Genomic DNA, 19,715 nt, shown 5'->3' with positions numbered 1-19,715 from the left:
AAAAAAAAAAAAAAAAAAAAACCTGAAATAACCTAGATACTACTGACTTTATCCACACTGAGTAAATACATTTCTCTATCACTCTGTTATTGACCTATTTTGACTTCTGATTCTGAAGGGCAAAGATGAAAATTCTCCTTGCAACACAATTTAAATGTGAAGACATACACATCTTTGGACCATTAATCTAGTCATCTTCAGTACTTGGTTTATTGCTTAAAAAAAAACAAAATTAAATGTTTAATCCTGTTTGAAATTTGATCTAAATCCAATAATATAAATAGTCCCTTCAGATCATAGAGTTCCTTTTGTATTATTTAAGACAGATAATGATAGTATTAAGGACACCACCTTAAGGCAAGCAGATAGCCATGCAACAAAGATAATACTTTATGATGCTGTACTGTTCACAATGTATTTTCACATTAGTGTTTGTTTGGTTTCTCACAACAATCCAGTTCAATACCCCCTTGTGACAGATGGGAAGTGAGAGGTTAAACGTCTTGCTCAGGGTCATGTTGGGCAAGCCAGGAAGTGGCTGAGCCAAGACTCAAAGCCCTGTCTCCAGCCTTTCAAATCCTGCCTCATTCCAATGCATGATGAGCTTCCCCAAACCACAAAACAGTAAGCCACCAAATGATGAGGTGTATTAGTTGTTTCTGATGCAAGCAACTGAAATTCCAGCTTGAACTAGCTAAAATAATAATGACATTTACTAACACATTAAACTACTACTAAGGAGTTGAGAGGAATGGAAGCCTAACTTGGTAGGTGCAATGGCTTGTGAATGTCACCACTACTTGCCATTTATTAATCAATTATCTAAAAGCAGGTCTTTAGGCTGCCTTCTCTCTTCGTATCTGCCAGCAGCACTTGGTGTACTTAATTCATTGTTTACATTCAGTAGGGAGTTGGGGACAGACTGCTACCCTAATCATGGAACATATGTCCTTCTCTTTGTTTGGTTTGAGCAATTTAGGTTACCGCCAGGGAGACTGTCTGTTTACACATGAACCAACTATCTTTGCATTTAGGTGGGAACATGTGACTAGTTCAAAGCAATGAATCATGAGAAGAGTAATGAGTCACTTCCAGAGTGAGACAGATAAAAAGCGTGTGTGCCTCCTCCATTTCTTTTCCTCAGATAACTTAGGGGATACATGCTAATATGCTAAGATAATAAAGAGATCACAGAATGGAGTAAGCCTACATACCAGAGCCACCAGATGGGAGAGAGATTCTGACAACTTGCATGAGATTCTGAGTTATCTACAAGTTAATTTTCATGCCTCAAGCTACTGAGATTTCAAGCTTTATCTATTGGAACATGCAGTGCTAGTTACTTCGATCGAAGCAGATTACCTGAAGAGAAGCCCACCTGAGAGAAAGCTACACACTGGCCAGACTGAACATCATCTGAGATGGAATGGATGTGTGGGATCTTTTGACTACATGTGACTTCACAGTAAGAATTCTTGAGATACTCAATTGGAGACTCAAACAGTTAAAAGTACAAAACATTTATAATTGTCCTACTAATTCTTGTTAATAGAAAACTGCATTTACACACAAAAAACACCACCAAGAAGACAGATGCCTTTGCAGATACATTCTCAGATTCTTGAAGGTCTTCAAAAATAAAATATACCCAGGGAACTGCAAAACCTAGGCCATGACTGATCTGTCCTATGCAAATGTTTATTGAACAACTACTACTGCCCAGTCCTGAGCAAAAAGCAAGTAATGCAAATAAGACATGATCCTTTCTGTCCAAACTGCTGCCTACTGTGCTGTTGTGCTGTGCTTAGTTGCTCAGTTGTGTCCAGCTCTTTGACACTCCATGGACTGTAGCCCACCAGGTTCCTCTGATTGTGAGGATTCTCCAGGCAAGAATACTGGAATGGGTTGCTATGCCCTCCTCCAGGGGACTTTCCCAACCCCGAGATCAAACCCAGGTTTCCCACACTGCAGGCAGATTCTTTACCATCTGAGCCACCAGGGTTGCCTACTAGATGACAGAAATTATGCTAAGAAGTTAAACAGATGGTCAAATAGTCCCCAAAATCTACTATCAAGGTAGCATACTGCTCAATAATGTCTGAGATCAGAGTATAGTAACATAACCAATATTTAAACTCAGGTATGCCAGGCTCCAAACAAAGCCCATGCTTTTCAAAAATCTCAAATAAAGCTTTAAAAAAATGAAATTCAGTATGGCATTTAAAAAACCTAAATGTAGTCTGCATGGGAGGAAATTGGTACCAAATAATCAAACTAGAAACTACCAAGATGATATCTCTGATAGTCTTGAAACTCTGCTCTTACATAATATTTGTTTGCTGTATTATTTAGGAAGATTTGGTTCAGCTAAATTGAGAATAAGAGAAACTGTAAGGAGAACAGATAGAACTAAGTGTTGACAGTACATAGGACATAGGATAGCTTGGTAGACATATTCTACACAGAAAAAGTTGAAGATGATTAAAAAGAGATGAAAGAACCAAGTTAAGCACCTGATATTTATGAGACACCAATTATTTATGTCTTTACTAAGTCGCCCATTGATTTTACCCATTCTGGCCCCATGCGCTTTCTGCCTGAGATATGCACATAAAAATTCATAGCTGTGCAGTGATGTCTTAGCAAGTTACAATTATACCTAGGCACACTTGCCCCCTCCATCTGCTGAGCCAGCTCACACTCAATACTGGTCTTCAAAAATGTAACATGATCAAAGAAGGTTGATATGGCCAAGAAGGCAAGAAAGACAGGAAAGATGAACATTATGTAACACAGGACTTGGGGAGTGTCGTCTTTTGGTCCCATTTAAACCCTTTCCAAGTAGGTAAACCTACCTCATCTTTTCCCCCTTGCTTTATGTGGTGTCTTGCTGCTGCTGCTGCTAAGTCACTTCAGTCGTGTCCGACTCTGTGTGATCCCATAGAAGGCAACCCACCAGGCTCCCCCGTCCCTGGGATTCTCCAGGCAAGAACACTGGAGTGGGTTGCCATTTCCTTCTCCAATGCATGAAAGTGAAAAGTGAAAGTGAAGTCGCTCAGTCGTTTCCGACTCTTAGCGACCCCATGGACTGCAGCCCACCAGGCTCCTCCATCCATGGGATTTTCCAGGCAAGAGTACTGGAGTGGGGTGCCATAGCCTTCTCCATGTTCGGTGTCTTAGGTTGGTGCAATAAATCTACAAGAGTATCCTGATTTGGTCCGAAAGCCTTTTTGTACTGTGGCCTGTCTGCGCTATGTGTATAATAAGGTAGCTGATAGCACCAGGTGGTGAAGCTACAGGAGTGGATGTGCCCACATTAGGGACAAAGGCTATAAAACCTGGGATACCCCTCAAATTGTAGCCAGCACTACCAAGAGTTGGGGCTAAGTCAGGACAGAATGATAGCCGGGACCTGACAATACCAAGAGAACTGAGCCCCAAATTCACCAGTCACTGACTTGGTCCCTAAATTCACTCACACAGCAGAACAGTCAAGAGTATAAGAACCTATACATAGGCATTCAAGATCCCCCCTTTATTCATCCATTAGAACATCCACTCCCCAGTCTCAGCCCACCTATCCTCAAACTGACCACATGGCACCTTGGACAGAACACCTGGAAGGGCAGGGAATCTGAAAGACTCAGGATTCATCTGAGAAGGCTTGAGTCATCCAAAAATGTATTAAAAACTAGAAGAAACTAAGATAATGCCAGTTGGCAAGTGTAAGTTTCCTGTTCTGCCTGGGGGTGATTACTGAGGAAAAGTAAGTATGTCCCAGTAAAGAATCAACCTCTTCTATGTATTTAAGTAAGTTTCTGAGTTCATTACAGTTTTACTAACAGCACTAGCAATTTGGGAAACAGAAAATATCAAAAGGAAATGAGGATGAGAAAGTCAATAGAACTAGGAATTGAAAATCTTTAAACCTGTCTTCCCATTTCAAGAATTCATTCACAGACACCCACACACACACTTTACAAACATTTGGTACTCAATTATTTTGTCTGAAGAACAGCTATCTTCAGTAACAGGATACTGAGCAGTTACTACACATATGTCTAGGCAGCAAAGTTCCAAACTATTAAGTTTATGAGCCCACATGAATTCATTTATGTTTAAAGTTCTCACTTTTCTGTCAGAAACATAAAGTGTTTTCATCTTCAATAGCCTTTTTTCCAGAAATACCATGCTTCGATTCCTAAAACTGTGCTTCCCCCTAAAGTAAAATTGGGACACAGCACAATCAAAGACCAAGCTAAAGTTAAAGAGTAGGAATGATTAAGAATTATTTCTCCTGGGAGCAAATAATCTCTTAAATTGTAAGATTTCTATATCAACCTTAAATGAAATTTTGTATATGTTTTGGATATAAATTAAGGAAAAATATGGAATTTTGTATATGGGTTAGTCTGCATTTTAGTCAAGGTAGAGACCAATATGGAGAAGGCAATGGCACCCCACTCTAGTATTCTTGCCTGGAAAATCCCATGGATGGAGGAACCTGGTGGGCTGCAGTCCAGGGGGTTGCTAGAGTTGGACACGACTGAGTGACTTCACTTTCACTTTTCATTTTCATGCATTGGAGAAGGAAATGGCAACCCCTTCCAGTGTTGTTCTTGCCTGGAGAATCCCAGGGACGGGGGTGCCTGGTGGGCTGCCGTCTGTGGGGTCGCACAGAGTCGGACACGACTGAAGCGACTTAGCAGCAGCAGCAGAGACCAATATATGTAGAATAAGAGCAAGTAGCAAAGATCCAATCAAACAATAAGATGTCTGCAAATGTCAGGGCTAATAGGTCAATCTGCTGCTTTACTGTATACATTTCCAGCTCTAAAGTCTCTCTTTCATAAAGCTGGAAAAATGCAGACCTGTGCTGTCAAATATAAGCTCGTTATTTTCCACAAAGAAAAATAAGATCTTGAAGGAAAGTCTTTGGAGTGATAAAAAGATTCCCAGCTGCGCACCTAGATGCTACAGGCAACCAAGCATCGGGGCTGAAAGGAAGAGTTAGGAAGACACAGGATGCTGAGAAGTTCTGAGCTGAAAACCAGGGAGTTTTCCTACAGTTTTACTAAAAAAATTCAATCCATGGGGTTAGTGCACCATCTGGTGGCCACTCTGGGCCTACGTGTCAAAAATTTCCCAGATGTTTCTAGATATTTTAGGATGCCACCAGAACTACAACAAAAATACAGTTCATTCTGACACTTCACAGGATCTGATCAAAATGTGATGAAACACTAGAGAGCAGTTAAAGATGATAATACAGAGTAAGCTATTTCTCATTTAGTAAACCTCCAGGACAAATAAAATGCCCCTTGGAAAACAGTACCAATTTGAGATAGATGTATTTTCTGTGTATTATTTAAAAAGATGTAATTACAGCATTCTGTAATTTATGTAATTGTAGATATACTGGGTTATTGCAAAAGGGTACTCGTAAGCACCAAGAGAATTGCTTTTTTTGAAAATTCATGAATTTCAGCCCTAGAAATACACACCTTTCTCCATGGATTTTATATCCGTGTTTTTTATTACTGCTACTGTATTATAACCAGAAGTTTGTACGGGTGGTTAAGGATTTACACACGTTTATCAACTTAGCTCTTTCACCATCACTTTTAGCAACCATGCTAAAACAAAAATTCTAGAATTACTAAATTAAAACAAAAATGTGAAATAGAAAAATGTTACATACATTCTTGGAAGCAAAGACATTGACGGTTATTTTAATTCTTTTAGTTTGCTCTAAATCTAGGCACAAGATATTTCTAATAACTACAATTTAACTCATACTTAACTCAGAACAACAAAGTCTAAAACACTGGAAAAAAAATAAATAAAACACTGGAGAGTGATCTACATACAGTATGTAAGTTTACTTAACTGAGTAAACTCAGCACACATCTTCCTTCATGTGGAAAAGGAAACTGGACGATAACATGGAATACCACCCCAAATACTGCTGAATGTCCATGTGAATAGTTAGGAATTTAACTTAACAAATCTCCCCACACCTCCTAAGAAGGAAAAACAAAGTCACACAGACATCTCCTCCAAACCAGGAGGGCAGAGGCCTCTCCTGGGCCCTGGCAGCGTCCACCGAGACAGAGGCGGCCTGTACTCACACAGATGGCGAGAGCTCCAGCCCCCATCTCGCCTGGCAGATCTGACGGAGGCTGGATGAAATGATCAAAACAGCAGCAAAACACTAGAATTCCATTTGGTCGATATGCTCTGATATAAAACACAGCTCCAGATCCAGAGGCCCCACGGAAAGTCCAGGGCAGCTCCTAACATTTTCGGAAGTGTGGGTTTGCTTCTGATTTGGCTAAACCCACATGGCTGGGAGGACTGCCTGGAGTTGAAATTTGATCCACAGCTTCTAGGACTGGTGAACTGACGGAGTCACGTGACCTGGGTCTTAAGTCGCTGACATCTTTTTCTTAAACCTGACTTGTTAGATGCCACACACAGGCTTCTTCGGTTCAGAAAGCACCAATTACCTTAACAGGTGGTGTTCATTTATTAACACATTTAACTAAGTGCAGAAAGCAAAGGCACATTTGCTTCCATCGATACTCATCTCTAAGAAAAATTCATCTATTTACACTCAGGTTTAAATCTGAAAGCATATTCCTCACTTTTCTAAGGAAGAATCAGTTAAATTTTATCAAAATTTTCTTCCTTCCACCTTTATTCTGTCAGCATTGCTCCAAATGAGAACGCTCTACTTTATTTAACTGTTACATACTGCTTCTAATTAGCTTCAGATTATCTTACATACATTGGTGATAAACACAGACAACATGTTTCTAGACATCTACAGTTCAACATATGCGATTTATGGTCTGGAAAGTTAGCCTCCAGCTGACTTTTCCAGAATTTTCTACCCCATATGCTGTATCATTAGAAAATCTCATTTGACAATTTCCAAATATTTGAGCGGATAGGTAAAAATATCCATTTCATACAAGCCAGAAGGAAATGGTACTTTTTTTTTAATTACCGCTTTTCTGTCAAATCTTTTTAACTGGCACATTTAAGAGAATGGTAACAAGTATTACATGGGAAGTTTCACCTGACCCAACTTTAAAAGACTTTAATTGCCCCCAACTACAAAACATATTAATATTTACTCTTAAGGGGAGGAGGTAGGAGGAAAAGGGAAAAATGAAATCAGATCCAATTACAATACTTTTCTCCAAATATAGTATTCTTTGTTTAACTGCAGCCAACCAAGAGTACCTGCAAAGGAGCCAAGACAGCAAATCGTATTAAGCGATCCATAAGACTTGACCAACTATGTTTTATTTCCATAGGTGCACATGTAACACTGCACAGATTCTACTTTCACAAGGCACAGCAACACAATCCCAAGGCCATACAAGGGAATGGTGGTGGGACAATGGACAGAATCCTATTACAAAGATACATTTTTTTTTCACTTCTTCATTAATCTAGACTTTAATCACTCTGCTTCCCGTTCAACCATTAGAAAACTAGGCTGATTACTAAAGAAAATCGTAACATAAACTTTTTCTAACACAAAATTTGTCTTCTTTTTCTGATTATATATATTGCTGGTCCATGGTGAAAAATAAAAAAATTAGGTCATCTCAAGGCCCATCACCCAACGTTACCCAATCAATATGCATTACCTACACTGGGCCAGGCGCTATATACCTTACCGACAACGTATGTACCTTTTCTCCTAGATCATCCAATGGTGGGAGGGAGGAGTCAGTAAAGAAACCTTTTGATTAATAAATTAGAGATGCTAATAAAGAAGTCAAGATGTAGCAAAAGAATAACAGAGGACACCCAGAAACATTTAACATATTTACTTCCAGGATCTTTTCTATGCTTTTTTTAAAATGTAATTTAAATCCAATTTCTGATCATTTTAAATCCTAATATTTTTACTTAACATCTCATCAGATCCCATATTGTTAGTGCTATAAACTATTTTAATCATGCATAATACTACATTCTGTATATATAACCATTTAGTCACTTTCCCTAAAATGTTTTTAGACATTTATATGGTTTCCAATTTTATCTGTGTATGATTTTAAATAATGCTTTGTTCTCAATCTGATCTTTTTCTTTCTAGTAAAGACTCCTGAAAATGAAATTTCTGGATCACAGAGAATATGAACATGTATCAAGGCTCCTGACACACACTGGCTCTGGCAATTTTTATTCTTCAACTTACCCTATCCAAGGTCTGAATATTTTGTAAAGTATTTCCTAATTTAGTGAAAATGATTTCTCATTTTCAAACTTATATTTCTTTTTTATCATAACATTAAAGATATGAAAAATCCTTATTAGTCATTTGTACTTCTTATTCTGTGAACTCTCTTTGATCTATTTGGTTTACCAAATGGAGTCTTTTCCATTGCAGTCTCTTTTATAAGGTCATTGTAATAAAGCACTGATTTTTATTACCATTTGCCCGGTGCTATGCTATGCTAACAATTTTGGATGCTTATCACATGGTTTGACTATATATTTCTACTTGGAATTGTTTCAAAGTATGGTAAAAGATAGGATCTAAATTGATGTTTTATTTTCATATAACTACTATGGTCCAGATTGTTAACTCTCTCCAGTATATATCATCTCTCTTTCTGATAATATTGGAGCTCTTTCTTCCCCCGAGTTGTGGCTGAGCCCACAGTTACCCAGCTGGAGATGACATTTCCTAACCATTCACACAGGTAGACAGGGCCAAGTGATCAGATCTGCATGAACAGAATGTGTACGAATAGAATATGTGCACCTTCTGTGTCCTATGCTTAATAGGAAATTCCTTGCTTCACGTTTACTCTCCCTCCCTTTCATCACAATCCCCTCCCCTTCATCACAAGCTGGAATGAGGATGCACCAGAAACCTAGCTTTGACCATGGAGAAGATGGACAATGTCCCAGAAGATGACAGAGTAACTTGATAGAACAAACCCTAGACCTCTGAATGACCTTGAGGAGTACAGCATTCTTATAAGACTAGACCAAATAAAATTTATGTGAGAATGAAACAAGACTCCCGGTAAGATACTATATTTGAAGGTCCTATATGTGAATATACATGCATGTATATAGAACAAGTTTGTCTTTAGCCTAATTCATATACTCAATAAAAGGACTCCGTACCATGTATTCGGCAAATTTTTCATTTCCCACTTGTGATACTATGTATACTATATATTAAATTCATAAATACACACACATGTACATGTACATACTGGGGTATATTTTTCAGGCTAGTATATTCTATCTAGTTTTTTATCCTAGTTCTAAATCATTTTTATAATATTTGAATAATTTCTTTTTTTAATTTTATTTTATTTAACTTTACAATATTATATTGGTTTTGCCATATATCAAATGAATCTGCCACAGGTATTTAACTTTATAATTGATTTAAATATCAAACAAAAATAGTCTTTTTTCGTTCTCCATCTCTTTCAAAATTATTGCTCTTCTTCCAATTTTTAATGATGAATTTGAAAAGCATTCAGTAATATCAGATCAAATTCGAGAATCAAAAATTATACTTTCTGTTATTGTTTCTAATAGGTATATATTTATCTTTTTTCTATTTTTGGATAATACTATAGAAGGACGATGGAAGGAGGGAAAAAATTTAGTCCTAATTTCAGTAACTTCTTAAATACCATTATAAAGTAAAAATAGTACTGTGATAACAAATTTTTATCCTTATTTTTCTGCGGTGACTAGATATCATTTGTTAAAAGAAACCCTGAATAGGCCATTTAACAAAAAGCACCAGAAGGCTATCTTGACTACAAAGTTTGTTTCTTCGTAGAATATATCTGTTATCATAGCCTGAAATATTACTATTTTCCTGACCCTCAAATGAATGAAAGCAATAGTAGAGTTCAATTAATTCCAGAAAGCTCTCTGAGCAGTCATACACGTATATTCCTGATTATTGATTTATAAAGAACTTAAGATACACAAGCCACAGTCAAGAGATTTGCTTATATGAACTACTGATTCTTCCTAGAAAGGATAGAGGGATTTTTTTAAAGTGCTTTACTGAAGAATCTGCTCTGGTGGGCTAACTCTATGACTACTTCCAAAAATGCTGAAAAAGCACGGCCAGGACAAAAGATGTCCTATTTTCAAGAAGATTCCTGGGTACCCTGGAGAAAGATGTCAAGGTTATTTCACAATGGATGGTCAGGCCCCTTGGACACTGTCATTTAAATCACCCTTTGACCTGGGAAGATTCATGGAGGAAAAGGACCAGGTCATCCTCCAGCCTCCAAAACACCTAAAAAAATGCTTTGAAGCCAGTCCCTCTAATGTCAGATGGCAGAGCTAATGGATATCAAAGGGCACAATCTCTTTACCGGGAGTAGCTATAACAGATGCCAGAAGAAGAGCAGCAGCCTGTAGACACAGTACCATCAGCCATGTAGCAAGGACCAGCAAATATCAGGGTGGCTTGTGTGGTAGGTGGCAACTGTAGCATGAAGCACTGGTGGCCCATTAGAAATGGGACAGTGGAGACTTTTTTGGGGTCCAAAAAAGACTCCAAGCTGGATTCATTACTCCAGCTCCTGCCCTATCCCAGCTATTTCTCAATGAGACTCCCAACCTGGCCCAGAATCAATGACATTCGGCTAGACAGTATATCAGAAGTCAGCCAGTCAGCAACTATTTAGTATTTACATACTCTCTGTCAGACAGAAGGGTTCAGATATTTTGGTGTTTGGATCCCTCACAGTGGATGCACTTGTTCTATATCAGGGTCAGCAAACTAGCCTGAGTGCCAAATACAGCTTTGTTGTTGTCATTGTTGAGTTGCTAAATTGTGTCCAACTCTCTTGTGACCCCAAGGACTATAGCCTGCCCAGCTCCTATCCATGGGATTTCCCAGGCAAGAATACTGGAGTGGGTTGCCATTTCCTTCTTCAGGTGATTGAACCTGTGTCTCCTGAGTCTCCTGCACTGGCAGGTGGATTCTTTACCACTGAGCCACCAGGAAAGCCCTGCCAAATGCAGCTGCTCCAGACCAAATCTGGTCACACGCATCTGTTTACACATGCATACGGATACTCTGGCAGTAGCAGTACCATGGCAGAACTGAGCAGCTGCAACACAGACAGAACATATGACCCAAAAGTCTAAAATATTTACATCTGACCCTTTATAAAGTTCACTGACCCTTGCTCATTACTGGGCATTAGAGTCCTCATATACCTACTGAAAGACTAGTCTATGGACTCTGGTTCCTTAGAAAACAGTAGGAATGAAGTCTTTATTGGGTGTGTTAATCTGCTTTGTGACAACAGCTACATTTGAACCTTCTCCTATGTATTTTCTGAAAGGCTTCCCTGAAAAAGGACCAGTTTAAAGCTGATGATCTCCTCTCTGTTCTGAATTTAGATGCATTTCCATTCCACTTCAGGAGAAAAACAATTACCATGGTCCTAGGAAAAGACTGATTACTTTGTAGCCAGGGAAACCAATAACCAAAATAACTAATTTAAATCTGTTCAACTGGTAACCTGCTTCAGTAAACCGATCGTTTTTTTTTTAAGCCAACCCATCACTTCTGGCCAACAAAGAAAGTTCTAATAAACATGCCTCTGAGTGCCAACCAATCAATAAACACCTTATTGGAGTAACCACTCTCCTTCAGATGAAGCCAACACCCCTCAAAACTGCACCAATTCTAATTCCACACTTCTTAAGATAGCCATCTGCTCTGCTCACAAGACTGCCTGACCAGCATAGCTTTCCCTTACTACAATAGTAAAAAATTCAGCTGTCTTTTCAGGTTTTGAGTATTGATCTCATTACTCTTGGACACGACCCAAAGTTTAGAAACCCCGAATCTGTGGGTCATTCTTTAAGCTGCATTGTTTGATCTGCATTTCTATTACTTCCTTGCTAGCTTCCTACTGCCCCTTCTTCTAGTCCTATTTATAACTCTGCTTCAACTCTCAGCATGCCTCTTGGCTGAGGCTAGACTGCTTGACATAATTTCCTTCTTGCTTGGAAGCCAAAGCAGATCCACCACACCAATCTCCATAGGAGGAGAAAATCAGGGCCCAGCCCACTACGAAGTTGACAAGAGGGCTGATTTGGGAACAGGAAGCACTAAATATCTATGGTAATCCTCCTAGCCTCAGGCCTGGGAAACAAGAGAATAGTCACATTTTATTTCTTTTTTTTTAAATTGAGGTATAGAAGTCCGGGAGTTGGTGATGGACAGGGAGGCCTGGCGGGCTGCGATTCATGGGGTCGCAGAGAGTCGGACACGACTGAGCAACTGATCTGATCTGATACATGATTTACAACATTATATGTTTCGATTGTACAACAAAATGATTCACAACTTTAAAGGTTATACTCCATTTATAGTTACTATGAAATATTGGCTATATTCCCTGTGTTATACAATATATCCTCATAGCTTATTTATTTAATACTCAATTTTTTGGAAAAGTTTTACTTTCCCAATAAATTTGTTAAAGCCACAATTTAACTTTTCAATTTCACAAGCACTTATATACAAAGCACAATGTATACCTTATTAATATTCTAGGAATTATGGCTAAAGAGATGTACAGGAAACGGTGTATTACTTGAACTATGAAGTGTATGTAAAAATATTTAGGACATCAATTGCACAATTTGTGAAGGTATTCTGTTTGACCATTTTGTATCACTTCCATAGTGATTTGAAAGGCCATGGACCTCTACATGGGTGAACATCACTATTGCTAGCAATCAACATGTGTGTGCATGCTCAGTTGCTCAGTTGTGTCCAACTCTTTGCAACCCCACAGACTGTAGTTTGCCAGGCTTCTCTACCCATAGGATTATCCAGGCACTCAATACCTACTGTCTGTCATTCTGCCAGCTTCAGTTTACAACTATCTTATGGCTCCTGAAGGCACTTGAGTCTTAATCCTTCAATTACCAAATATAAAACACTAAATTGTATAATCAAATTTGAAATGTGAACTTAGTCTTTGAGAAAAGTCTAAAATTGGAAGACAGAACAAGATGGGATGGACGAAAGTGATTGGAGCTAGACCACCAAGAAGGCAGGTGTTGAGCTGACTTATACAGAGGTCACTGACTAGGACGGAAGGGGAAAAAGAAGGCATCTAACGTGGGTCTGTGTGATGAACAGGGGAACTGACACTAACTGGAAAAGCAAAGAAACACTGGCTTGACCTCATAAACAATGAGAAACTACTCTAAGTTCTTAAGTAGAATGAACAGCTTGTGTAAACTGGTGCCAGGCTGCTGTGCTGTGCTTAGTTGCTCAGTCATGTCAGACTCTTTGTGACCCCATGGACTGTAGCCCACCAGGCTCCTCTGTCCATGGGGATTCTCCAGGCAAGAATACCGGAGTGGGTTGCCATGCCCTCCTTCAGGGGATCTTCCCAACCCAGGGATCGACCCCAGGTCTCCTGCAGGTGGATTCTTTACTATCGGAGCCACCAGGGAAGCCCAACTAGTGTCATATTCACCTGAACATCTGATGAGAAGGTGCTAGGATAGGAAGGAGACTCCTTACAGATAAATGGACTCTGTTAGTAATAATCCAGCTGAGATGAACAGGTCTTGAATTCATGTAGTGAAGGATAATAAGTCACATGAATTTTGTAGAAAGAACTCTTAAGATGAATAATTAACTTAAGAGGCAAAAAAGATATCAACCTAATCAAGAGAGGTATGGAAAATGATTTTAAAGTTTTGTTTTCCAGGACACTGGAGCAGTGCCTAATAATGTGGGTACTCCAGTTTGCCTGGGAGAGTTTCAATTTATGTTTGCTGACTTAATGTAATTATTAATCGGGTCCCCTTTTACTCTTAAAAGTGCTATGGGAAAGCTGAGGTTAAGAGTGAGTGAGTGAGTGACGTTGCTCAGTCGTGTTTGACTCTTTGCGACCCCATGGACTTTAGCCTACCGGGCTCCTCTCTCCATGGGATTTTCCAGGCAAGAGTACCGGAGTGGGTTGCCATTTCCTTCTCCAGAGGATCTTCCAAACCCAGGGACTGGACCCGGGTCTTCCGCGTTGTAGGCAGACGCCAGCAAAGGCTATTGCCAGGGTATCAGAAGGATCCTCTCCCCAAGGGTCCTAAGAACCCAGACTCACCCAAGTCTGTCTTGCGCTGGAAAAGATCTTTTCACTCCCCTCTGCACTAACACCAGGGCAAAGTCCCGTGGGCCAGTTCATGAAATGGGAATTAAGGAGGGCTTTGTTGACCACCCCAGCATACTCTATGTACTGGGGGACTTTCTGGACTACAGCCTTAAGTAGCAGTAAGAAAAAACTGTCCATGAAGGGGGTTTCCTTATCTTCCTCTCATGTGCTGAATTTTCTTTCATCATCCCCATGCACTGAAAATAATGTGAGTCACTGCCAGTGTTGATTCAGTCTTCAAATTTGCTGTATAAATCCAGAACCACAAGAAACTTGAGGCTTTTTGTCTCTCTTCAAAAGTAATTTTGAATTCTTTCTCACCTTTGGTTTAAGTAACTGTATTAGTGAAGCGATTATACCTTTGGCCTCGGAAGCTATAAAGAAATACAAATTTTAGCTTGGTGTTTTAAAGTAAGTTTGACTTAATATTTTAAAAATGGCTCTAAAAATCATTGTCCTAATTGGGACTACTTGTTATACAGTGACCCTACTAAAAGGAGATATTAATTAGCTGGCAAACAACATGTTTGAACAGAAAGTTGCATTTGATTTCAGGTAGACTCCAGAAGTCAGCACAAAGTAGGAAAAAATTTCAGTAGGAAATGTACAGTAGGATCATTTTCATAAACATCTCAAAGGTTGCTTCAGCCTCCTCTGGCTTCTTTTAATCCCTCCCTAGAAAATCTAGTCCCATGGACGGAGGAGCCTGGTGGGCTGCAGTCCATGGGGTAGCGAAGAGTCAGACACGACTGAGCGACTTCACTTTCACTTTTCACTTTCATGCATTGGAGAAGGAGATGGCAACCCACTCCGGTGTTCTTGCCTGGAGAATCCCAGGGACGGGGGAGCCTGGTGGGCTGCCTTCTATGGGCTTGCACAGAGTCGGACACAACTGAAGCGATTTAGTAGTAGTAGTAGTAGAAAATCTCCACAGCCTATTTATTCTACTTCTTAAAAGTTTTTCAAAGCAATTTCCTCTCTGTTCCCACGGCCATTTAAAATATTTAAATATTTTAAATGCGGATCTCATCAGTATCTCTCTGGTACAATTACAACCCTATATTTCTGAAACAGGTTTTTACTGTGTTCCTCTCCTGCAGCTTCTTTTTAGGTCTAAGGGCTCCACAGATGGGGTTCAAGGGTTCTGTGTTCATCCACCTAATTGTATTTGGATTCTGAGTGTGTGCACAGTGAAGTGAGCATCCAATACTTTTAACTTTTATAAGAATAAAAAATGCAGGCATATAGATGAAATTCCAAACTCCTTAACACAACTTCAAGGTTTTTTAAAATTAAATTCTCAGTCGTTTCCAACTCTTTGTGACCCCATGGACTGTAGCCTGCCAGTCTCCTGTCCATGGAATTCTCCAGGCAAGAATTTTTTCCAATTGCCATTTTTTCTTTTTTAAATTGCTATTGCTATTATATACCTTAAACTCTAGTCTTTTGATCATGGTAGGCTGGATAATAACCACCCAAACATGTTCACATCCTAATATCCACTGTGAATATGTAACCTTGCATGGCAAAAGGATTTTGCAGATGTAGTTAAATTAAGGATCTTGAGATGGGGAAGATTATCCTGCATCACCTAATCGCAAGGTGGCAGTAGTAATGTTAGTCACTCAGTCATGTCCAACTCTTTGCAATCCCATGGACTGCAGCCCACCAGGCTCTTCTGTCTGTGGAATTCTCTGGGGCAGAATAGTGGAGTGAGTTGCCATGCCCTTCTCCAGAGGATCCCCACCCAGGGATTGAACCTGGGTCTTCCACACTGTGGGCAGATTCTTTACCACTGGGACACCTCTAATAACATGAGTCGTTATAAGACGACAGGAGGGTCAGAGCTGGAGGAACTGTACTCAGATTTGAAGGTACTGGCTTGCAGAGAGAGGAAGAGGCCACAGCCAAGGAAGGAAGGTGGCCTCTAGAGGGACAGGAATGACCTTGATTTTAACCCAGTGAAACTGACTGCAGACCTCAGACCTTTTGAACAATAAATAAAATTATGTTAAGTCACTAAATTGGTGGTAATTTGTCACAGCAGCAATAGGAAACGAATACACTGTTGCCCAGGAATTAAGTAAGGCTTATATTTTCCTACTTTAGAACCTTTGTTCACCAGAACGTCCTTGTCTCCTCTTTCCACTTGGGAAAGTAACACACTCACTTCAATGCCTGGCACCAGTGTCATTAGCATTCCTGATGAAAGTTATCCCTTTGGTGGACCCATGTCAGATTTCAACCACTAGTATAACATTTACACATGGCACTGCTCTTGTCTGCAAACCTATTTTTCTAGATTGAGAACTCCTTGAGGGATAGAGCATTATCTTATTCAATTTCTTGGTAAGTTTCATAACATAAATATTTGCACAATTAATGTATTAAATGTGTAGCAAAATCTTGGATTGCCCCTGCAAGCACTCTGGGATCATTTAAAAGTTAAAAGAAATAGGGATTACGGGAGAGTCATCAGACAAAGAACTGAAAAGTGTGAACATGAATACAGCTTCTAAGGGATTTCAGAGAAAAAGTTTGGAGATCTGAAGGAGGAAAGAGTCAAGAATAATAAATATGTGATGAAGTAAAAAGGTAGTTAAAAGGTGCAAACTTCCAGTTGTGAGAAAAGTAAGTCCTGGGGATGTAATATATAGCATGGCAACTTTAGTTAATAATATTGTTGTATATTTGAAAGCTTCTGGAGAGTAGATCTTAAAAGTTCTCATCACAAGAAAAAAAAATGCAACTATGTGAGGTGATGATATAACTCAACTTACTGTGGTGATCATTCGACAATATACCCCTATATCAAGTCATCAAGCTGTGTACTTTAAACTTACACAATGTTTACATCGTTTACATCTCAAGACCACTGGAAAAATAATACTTATATTTTTATAAAAAATTAGAACATAAAATTACATTCTATAATTATATCTGCAAGCACATAAAATCTCTAACAGAAGAAACAAGGAGTGCAGTGCTTACGGAAAATATGTTTGTGGCCTTTAATATCTGAGTTCCTTATTTTCAACCTCAATCAGGAAGATTCCACTGAATTTTTCAAATCTTAACCCTTAAGTTAAAATCCTTAAAGCAGTTACTTCTGATTGTTTAAAAATAAGAATTTAGTTACCTAAACATTTTTTATTAATATGTTTTAAAATATATGACCTGTGGTCAGCACAGTACCTAACTCATTGTGAGACTATAATAAATAAGATGGTTTAAACAAATATTTTTTAAAAATCCAGAAAAGTAAAAAAATAAGTCATGAGCTAATAAGAAAATAGTAACTGAATAATTACTCCCAGAACTAGAATTAAAGGTTGTTTTAACTTGTGAGGGGGTATAGGAAAAAATCACTGCTGCTGCTGCTGCTAAGTCGCTCAGTCATGTCTGACTCAGCAACCCCATAGACTGCAGCCCACACAGGCTCCTCCATCCACGGGATTTTCCAGGCAAGAGTACTGGAGTGGGGAGCCATTGCCTTCTCCGAAACAATCACTAATGTTTGTTTATTGCCAAAGTCTTTCACATATGTTCTCATTTAGTTACGGTAACAATTCCACAATATAGGTAATATTCATGTTTATCAAATGAGAGACTGAAGATCAACAAAGGTTCAGACTTACACAGCCAACAATGGACAAAGCTACGTTTCAAACCCAGGCTTCTCTGAGATCAGTGTTCTCACAAATGCAATACAATACAATCAGCAAATCCCTTTTTAGAACACATCTGATTTCCAGTTGTGACAAGACTAAGAGTAAAGGCGTATTATGAACATCACTGCTAATTACAAGGAATAAACAGTAAACCAATATTCCAACTGAGAAATACTAAAGCAAAAGAGATTTTAAAAAATTACTCAGCACATTTACCTGTATTATCTCATTCAATCAACATAAAAAAACATAGGATGCAAATGCCATCATTCCCATTTTATAATGAAAAGATATTTGAAACTCAGAAATCAAATTACTTGCCCAACCACTGCTGGAATGATGTACAAACAGAATCAAAACTCAAAATGTCACTTATTTATTTAACAATAAAGTAATTATTAAGAAAACATCATTGCAAACAGTGGACTTTTTATGGATATAATTTATAATTATAAAGCATTAAAATGCATGAATATGCTAGACTATTATGGACTGTTAGGAAAGACGGAAAGAGCATTACTATAAGATTATTGTACATTCATGTGGCAGCTAACTGTTCAGTAGGAATATTTCACGTTACTATAGCTCTATTTGTTTGTTTTGGCTTCCTGGGTGGCTTAGAGGTAAAGAATCTGTCTGCCAATGCAGGAAATGCTGGTTCGATTCCTGGGTTGAGAAGATCCTCTGGAGACGGAAATGGCAACCCACTCCAATATTTTTGCCTGGGAAATCCTATGGACAGAGGAGCCTGGCAGGTTACAGTCCATGGGGACGCAGAAGAGTGAGACATGACTTAGTGACTAAAATAACCACAACAAATAATTTAATCACTATTTACAGATATGAATTGCTACTAAATCCCCACTTTATATATAACAATGTGTGTTCCCCTTCACTGGAATATGGTAAAATGCCTAGTGGACTTCCCAGGCGGCATGAGTGATAAAAACAAAAAAAAAAAATCCACCTACTGATGCATAAGACTTAAGATATGTGGGTTCAGTCCCTGGGTTGGGAAGATCCCCTGGAAGAAGAAATGGCAACTCACTCCAGTATTCTTGCCTGGAGAACCCCATGGACAAAAGAGCCTGGCAGGCTATAGTCCATGGGGTCACAAAGAGTTGGACACAGTTTAGTGACTGAGCACAAAATGCCTAGTGGTCAAGCAATTAACTGCTGTAGCCTGGGATAAATCACTGCAGATGGTGACTGCAGCCTTGAAATTAAACGACGCTTGTTCCTTGGAAGAAAAGCTATGACCAACCTAGACAGCATATTAAAAAGCAGAGACATTACTTTGCCAACAAAGGTCAATCTAGTCAAAGTTATGGTTTTTCCAGTAGTCACGTATGGATGTGAGAGCTGGACTATAAAGAAAGCTGTGTGCTGAAGAATTGATGCTTTTGAACTGTGGTATTGGAGAAGACTTGAGAGTCCCTTGGACTGCAAGGGGATCCAACCAGTCCATCCTAAAGGAGATCAGTCCTGGGTGTTCATTGGAAGGACTGACACTGAAGCTGAAACTCCAATACTTTGGCACCTGATATGAAGAACTGATTCATTGGAAAAGACCCTGATGCTGGGAAAGATTTAAGGTGGGAGGAGAAGGGAATGACAGAGGATGAGATGGTTGGATGGCATCACCACCTCGATGGACATGAGTTTGAGTAAGCTCTGGGAGTTGGTGATGGACAGGGGAGCCTGGTGTGCTGCAGTCCATGGGGTTGCAAAGAGTTGGACACTACTGAGAAACTGAACTGAGAAAAATAAATTTCATAGTCATGTGCAAAGACTCTCAAAATATGCAAAAGGGAATCCTTCAATCAAAAGTAAAAAG

General features: G+C 39.1%; 1 protein-coding gene across 6 annotated transcripts in view; it reads right to left on the bottom strand.

Moving 5' to 3' along the window:
* The window catches only part of FAM13A (family with sequence similarity 13, member A), a 338,691-nt gene that overhangs the window by 306,624 nt on the left and 12,352 nt on the right, over window positions 1-19,715 (bottom strand). For 2 of the 6 annotated variants that reach the window (XM_010860155.1, XM_010860156.1), the window contains exon 1: window positions 6,132-6,489. The exons of 2 other annotated variants lie outside the window; for them this stretch is intronic. In XM_010860155.1, coding sequence (XP_010858457.1) covers window positions 6,132-6,158 — 27 coding nt within the window. In that variant the 5' untranslated portion in view covers window positions 6,159-6,489. Of the gene's footprint in view, window positions 1-6,131; window positions 6,491-19,715 lie in introns of those variants that run through there. 2 more of the 6 variants (XM_010860160.1, XM_010860159.1) reach the window with 2 other exon arrangements.

This window comes from Bison bison, unplaced genomic scaffold (genome assembly GCF_000754665.1).
Source record: "Bison bison bison isolate TAMUID 2011002044 unplaced genomic scaffold, Bison_UMD1.0 scf7180017864464, whole genome shotgun sequence".
Classification (NCBI taxonomy): domain Eukaryota; kingdom Metazoa; phylum Chordata; class Mammalia; order Artiodactyla; family Bovidae; genus Bison; species Bison bison.
The sequence above is the reverse complement of the archived record's forward strand: the minus strand, read 5'-3'. Positions and strand labels throughout refer to the sequence as shown.